A 7,659-nucleotide genomic window follows, 5' to 3' on the forward strand; every position below is an offset into this window, starting at 1 on the left:
CTTCTGAATAAATATTTTTTGAATTATTTAATTTAATTTTTTTTAGCAAAAATTGACTTTTGGATTAACTTTTAAATTACATAATCTAGAAAGTTTTAAAATTATATAATTAGAAAATTATTTTTATATTTAGATTACACAATTTTAAAAAGGACAAATATTATGTAAGTGCAGAAAGGAAGTTATGGAAGTGCATGATGAAACTGCCGAAGCATTATCAGGTCTCAGCTGTCATCAAGCTAAATTTTTGAAGGTAAAAAGATAGTTCAAAATTGTACTGGTGACAAAAGAAGTTATGTGATTTTCAGTATTTAGTTAGGAAACAGATGAAACTAGTAGGTATTCACATCTTTAATCTCTCAAGTCATCTATCCTAGTTGTAATTTTATTTTAAAATTCTTTTGTCCAAGCCAATCACTGTACATAAGTCAAATTGATGCAGAATTCACACTTTGACTATATATACATTAGTATGATAATTTCTTTTTGTACCCTATATTTTTCAACTACATTGTTGTAAATATGAAAATTTTTACTCTAATTTTAAAAATAATTTTTAAATTATGTAATCTAAAAACAAGTTTTTAATTTTATCATTATATAATGTACACATTTATTTTCTATTTTTACTCTTTAATAATTAATTTTTCTTTAAATTAAAATAATTATTTTAATAAATTTTTTTTAAAGTAAATGTGGTTTGAATTTAACCATTTTTTTATTTGATTTTTTTTATTTCACTATTTCATTTAAACTAAAATGACTATCTATAATAAAAAAAATTACATACAAAATAAATATTTATAATAAAGTTATAAAAATATTTATATTACTTTTATAATTATAATTTATTTTTAATAATAAAATAAATAAATATACATATATAATTTATGGTCATTTTTTCCCTCTGCACTTCTATAATTTTAACCTACATTTCTATAAAATTTTATATTTAGAATTGTATAGACTAAAATAATATTTTATATTTTGAATTGTACATTTTAAAATAAAAAATGAAAAATATATTACAAATTCCATGATTCTGAATAAAAAATTGGTTAAATCATTCCAAGGTCTCAATTTTTGTAGCAATATCTCAAGTAGGTCTCCCCATTATTATTTAACTCAATTGAGTTTCTATGTTGAAAAATTCGTTACAATTCTTTTCGTTAGTTGTACAGTAATAGTATTAATTATGTGTCACGTGTCAGCATGTGCTTTTTTTGATTTTTTTTTTAATTTTTATATTTTTTGAAAAAGAAATTAAAATTGTCACGTGTCAATCTGACATTGAGCTACGTGATAAAGACAGTGTGATGTGACAATGAGAGTGTCACGTGTCACTATTGGATGTAAAAAGTCTTAATGTAGTCCCTGTATTAGTTATTTTGTCTCAATTTGGTCCCAGTTTTTTTTAAATCGAATCATTTTCATCCCTATATCAAATTTATTTTTTTATATAAATTTTACAATGGTATTTTTATTGTAATTGATATTTTTAAGTAAATTAAGTTTATTTAAATGTATATTTTGCATTGGACTTTATTTAAATATTGTTTTAAATATTTATATATCAATAATTTATAGACAAATGTTAGAATTGTTATAATTGTTTTTTAAATTTTATTTTTGAATTTATAAAGTTTTTATTTTTAAAGCAACTTTAACATTTATCTATCAATTATAGATATATAAATATTTCAAACAAAATTTAAATAAATATTAGTTCAAAATATACATTTAAATAAACTTAATTTTGTTAAAAATATCAAATATAATAAAAATACCATGGTAAAATTTATATAAAAATTAAATTTGATACATGGATGAAATTGATTTAAAAAAATTGTGACCAAATTGAGACAAAATAACAAATACAGAGATTACATTGAGATTATTCACATCCAATAGTGACATGTGGCACTGCCACATCACACTATCTCTGCCACGTGATACAATGTCCGATAGACATATGACAATTTTAATTTTTTTTAAAAAAAATTAAAAATTAAAAAAAAATAAAATAAAAAAAACCACGTACTGACACACATAATTAACATCATTATGTTACTATACAACTAATGGAAAACAAAATTTTCAAGATAAGAACTCAGTTAAGTCAAATAAAAATAGAAATCTATTTAAAATTTCGCTACAAAAATCAAAACGATTTAAGCTAAAATATTTATTCGAATGCATGAAAAAATATATACAAGTGCAGAGAGCAGCTCCCTTCAACAATATTCGTAATAAACGCTGTCGGTATATGGATTTTAAACCCTCTGTTATTGTTTTTTAAACAGCATGAATGTCAAGATAATAATTATAATTAAAACAGTGAAATTTAGGAGAGAAAAAAGTATAAATATCAAATTTGTGAAAGATAGTAGTAAAAAATTTAAAAATTGCAACCAATCCAGTTTTTAACAAGCTCTGATATGAAGCCAGAAAAATCATTGATCATGCATGACCATTAGATTGTGTGGTGAAATTAAAAAATAAAAAATAAAAAAATGGGAGTAAATAATGTTGGAGGACATGTAAAAGCGCTCTTTTTTTGCGCGTTAGGTTTTTCCACTACCAGTTCACGTGTCTGACCGTGGAAAAGGTTTTCTTTTTAGAAACATTTGTGTTTTTCAGGTTTTCTGCTATTTGGCTTTGCCACTTATGTTTTTGTGTGCTATCATGTTCCATCCCATCACCAATTAATTTTGTATATATTTTATTGAAAGTTAAAGTTATGGTTGCTCCTTCTCATGTGACAAAATCACTATGCTGCCCTTATCAACTGTTCTAGATTTTTAAATCACTAAGCTCTGTAACAACTAACACTTTACAAAGGTTTAATATGAAAACAAAATAGTGTTAATAACTTTTCTATTATATGAGAGTAAATCAGATTTAACTAGAATTTTATCATGGACATTATATAATAAATGTTTGTTTTATGTAACTAACATTTATAATGAGTAGATATATCTAAATATATAAATTGTAATTTAAAAGTTGTAATAAATAAATCTTTTTGAATATATAATTAAATTTTAATTTATGATAAATACTTTATAATGCAGCATAATATTAATTTTTTAATTATTCTTTTAAATATTAAAATTCAAACTAAAACCAAAAGTATTAAAAATAATAAATAAAAGATAAAAATACTTTTATTAAAAAAACTTAAAAGGTATTATTCTTTAATTTAAATACCTTTCTATGAGATTTTTTAATAATTTTTTTTTTATCTTTAACTTATTATTTTTAAGGTAATGATGTTATGTGTTTGTGTCCAAATGTGAGGAGAAATGTGAGGAGATAAAACTTCAGATGTTTTGTTTTTGGTTGTAGGTGAAGTAAGGAGAAAGAGGGGAATTGAATAGAAAGAAGGAAAAATATACACCAAATATTAACAATTGATGTATTTATCCACATTTTTTCTGCATAATTAAATAACCATCTGAAAATATTTTTACATATGAGCACTCTGACATTGTTACAATTTTTTTTTTGTCTGTGTTTTTTTTTTCACAGAATCCATGTAGGAGTAATGGATTATGTGATTTGTTGTGTTACATTATAATCATATTGTGATGTGGTATTGCAATGATGGAGTAATGCTATGATGCTGTGCAAGGTAGTGCGACAATGATGAATGAAGCTTTCTTTATTATGTTATATAACACAATAAAATAATAATTATAAAACATTAATAATATTAAAATAATAATAATAAACATAAACTAAATAAAGAAATACTAATAAAAATAAAAATTTTAAAAATATTTAAAATAATAATAAAATAATATTAATATTAACCATAACAAATTTATAATTTACTATTTAATTAAAATTAATTCATAACAAAAAAACCAACATGATAAATTTATTAAACATATAATTTTATTTTTTAAATTTATTATATCAATTAAATTATTCACAATTTTTTACCTTTATTTCGCTTTTCACTTTCTTCTTTTTCCATTTGTCATATTTTAATTATTAGGGAAAGTAGTTAGAGATCCAACTCCATGATCAAGAGTATGAGACATTTTCCATTTGCCAATTTACATTTAATTTTATTACTTGTGTATCAGTGATATCTTTTCCTTTGTTTCCTCAAGAAAACATCTTATATATTTAATACTCACTGTTTTTATCTGCATTCATTTGATAACTACATTTGGAGAATTGTCAAGTTTAGGAGAAAAAATGAAAGTGTGAAAGGAATATGACCTTGAAAGATATATATGAACAGCCAACTAATTAGAGAGCTTACTATAGTTAGTTTCCTGAAGTGTCTAGTAACAATTACTTTCACTTAGGTTTGCTAATGACTTGACCAAAATTCCCTTCACAGGAATAAAAGTTGGTGGAAGTTGTTGGCATTTCATTTCTTCCATCATAGAAAATCATCACATCATCATCATCTCTGTATATAGCATGTGTGTTAGAAAATTTTTGTCCTTCTATGAGTTATTTTGCCATCTTCTTTTGAACACATCCTTAGTCAAAGAAGAATAGATTGAATACAGAACGAATCCAAAAGACTTTAAACAATTTCTCTAGACCAAGAAAGAACTGATTTAAGATGAGATTTTCTACAGCAGCATGATGATGAAGTGTGCCATCTCATCACCAATTGACAAAGAAGGTATCATGTTTTTTTGGCAGAGATGAAAAGGAAAAGTGGAGCTACGTTCTCTTAAATCAGCCATCATGTCATGTTAAAGTCATGCTGAACTCTCTGAATAAGTGAGCTATATAGTTTCAGAATGACATTAAAAAGGGATTAGAACTTTTTACTCCAGAAAGTTCAGTACCATTCACGCTGACACAGAAGTAATAAACCTTAAAAGCAAAGGGCAGTGTTTATATGTCAGTGTGTGTGATATCAAAAAGACTCAAACATGAGAGACTGAGTTATGTCTTCATTTTGAATTATAAACAGGCTAGTTTCTAAATTTACACGCTGAGCATATAGCCCCATTAGTTACCTACTCTACCCCCTAAACTCTCCATTTCTGGCCATACAAGTTTCACTTGATTGTGCTCAGCAAGTATGGAACCCCAACTTCTGCTCGAACATAGCTCTAGTTCTTCCATGTCTTCAATATCGAGTTTCACTCGTGCCAGCACAAGAGCAACACAGTGCATCTCCAGATTATGTAAAGTCGTGTCCTCTGCTGACGAACTTGTTTGGAACACCTCCCCATGATCGAAGCTTTGAACTCCTAACTGAGAATGCCATTTCTTCTCTCCTTCAAGGGTGTCTGAAGACTGAAGGTGAAGGTGAAGACTGAACCATATATATAGGAAAAAGGATTTGAAGATACGAAGGAAGAAAAATGTGGTAGATGACTTTTGTTTTTGTGGCCTCTGATTGCAGCTTTGGGACATGTGCCACCATCCACCTAAGATGACAAAGTTACACCCATGAGCCTGTCTCCTTTGCCGAACACGCTTGAGAGGGACTACTCATCCACTATTACTGACCAAGGGTCACCCTTGTCGCCCCATCGTCAATGCCTATCTCTTTTGTGGGATCCGTCTATATCAACTTTGTTACAATGTTTCTTATCTTCTATTTTGTTTTATTTTCTTTTTCATATTTAAATAAGACATCAGTGGAAACCCCTTCTTCTATCTATAAAAAACAAACCACACCAATCGTGATAATGTAAAATACATTCATTGTTGCAACTTGTCTCCAGATAAAGACATTCTTAATGACAGTTATACAATAGGTTATAGGCCTAACCATTCTTAATCTGCCATATTTAGGTCAAATAAAATACTAAACCAGTCGGTGGGTGGTGAAGAATTGTAGGTCTAATCATGACTCAATAATAAGGATCCTAGAGTTTTTTTAAGTCCAAGTCATGGTTGACATGATTCATTGATTATCATGGTGATGACTAAACCACCATTAATATTCTGTGCTTGAACAAGCTGACTCATGTACACCATGCTTATAGAATACGGACGAAACTGTCTTTTGTCTCTCTCTTCTCCCATTCGATATGTTTTATGTACTGTAATTAACACTGTCATGATTCAGATTCTATAACCTCGGTGAAAGACTAAAAGACACAATCAAAAACACCAGCTTTTATTAGCATACCACCCACATTATCCCCCAGAAAAAGTGAGATTTCACATAAATTTGTGGGGTGAGGAGTAAATTGAATGCAGCAGGATAGTACTGGTAAGAAATTAATGTATTCGTCCTGGGTTTGATGTTGAATACTCTTAAAATAGAACATGCCTTTCCACACGAGGCCATAACACAATCATGTGTTCAGATTTCTCAAAGGACATTTTGTTGAAGGCAATGTTGTGCCTCTAGTAGTGGCCATGATCACGTGTTCTGTGTTGCCTCAAAGCAAAACCAGGTCGTTGTCGTTGTCGACCTGACATGCCTTCCTCTTATCATTTCCGGCACCAGTCAAATTCCTTCACATTCACTCAATGTTCAAGACCTTCCTTTCCTTCTGATTTTCATCTTCATAAATCGTGCTCTCACCCTCACATTTAAAAGATTAGTCCCACATCGCTACCTCTGCTATTCTGGAAGTGGACAGCCTCAACATTATTGGCCACCCTCAATAAGGTTGATACATTTGGTCATGCACGTTCACTCTTACACGTGTGCCTCTGCCTATGGATTTTCTGTCACGGGACCCAGCGACCCTGATTTTCTGTGTAGGCAAGGAAATTGAAAACTGAGGGCAAAAATTTTTCATTGCCAAAAAGATGAAAACATTCATTCTAGATGTGAACTGTTGAAGTTAATCAAGATCTTGATCGTCTTTGTAATTAGTCCTTATTCTCTGTTTACATTGTCATGCATTGGTTTTTGTCATTTTTTTCTGATTATTGTGAAAAAACTAAGCAAATCAGTGGAAGGAATTGAAAGAGAATTTGAAAGGATAAGAAATTTGTGGTGCATTGTGATTGTGTGCCCCATTATATGCTTATCAAAACTATAACACTCCTCTTAAATTTGATAACTCACATCTCATAATAAAGTTTCTCTTCATACAACACCAAAGATTGTCTCAAAACTTTAAAAAAAAAATGCATAATAATTGAGGACACTAACTAATGCATATGAATTAAGGAAATAAAAGAAAACAAAAATGATGGGGAAAGGAATTTATCTCAAATAAAGATAAAATAGGTTGCATGTATGCTTCAACCTTCACTTACAATAATAGTATGTTATACATGGGTGTTCTCAGAATTTTTGACAAGGAAATTCTACCTACACTTTATAAATAATTCAATGCTTTCCACAATCTTCTCTTTCACTCCATTTCTTTATCTAAATAACATCACATTATAAATACTTATGACTTCTTTAAATTCAACTAATACATTACTAAGTATAATTATATATATTTATATTTAGATATTTAAATTACTAAATAATCAAAGTTTTCAAATATATAAATATTATGTGATCAAAGTCAAGGCATCCCTAATGTGGAAATAAAGTTTTTTTTTTTCACCGTAAGCTACTGTTGTACATAGGGACATATGTTTACATGGCAAAATCAAATTGAATAACAATTTCCTTGGAATAAAATTTAATAGAATAATAGAATAAAATGATACAACATCACAAGTAAAGCCATGAGACATAAATATAAGCTAAAT

At 28.1% G+C, this 7,659-nt stretch overlaps 1 protein-coding gene across 1 annotated transcript; it reads right to left on the reverse strand.

Moving 5' to 3' along the window:
- Nucleotides 1-4,840: 4,840 nt before the first annotated feature.
- Nucleotides 4,841-5,513, reverse strand: LOC114192256. Its single transcript, XM_028081916.1, has one exon. The coding sequence runs from the start codon at nucleotides 5,211-5,213 to the stop codon at nucleotides 5,121-5,123; it is 93 nt and encodes a 30-aa protein (XP_027937717.1). The 5' UTR covers nucleotides 5,214-5,513; the 3' UTR covers nucleotides 4,841-5,120.
- Nucleotides 5,514-7,659: the final 2,146 nt, after the last annotated feature.

The sequence above is a fragment of the Vigna unguiculata genome, chromosome 7 (genome assembly GCF_004118075.2).
Source record: "Vigna unguiculata cultivar IT97K-499-35 chromosome 7, ASM411807v1, whole genome shotgun sequence".
In the NCBI taxonomy this organism is placed as follows: domain Eukaryota; kingdom Viridiplantae; phylum Streptophyta; class Magnoliopsida; order Fabales; family Fabaceae; genus Vigna; species Vigna unguiculata.

Coding starts and splice junctions, on each gene's coding strand:
- LOC114192256 (XM_028081916.1), bottom strand. CDS start 5,213: ATGGGGAGGTGTTCCAAACAAGTTCGTCAGCAGAGGACACGACTTTAC.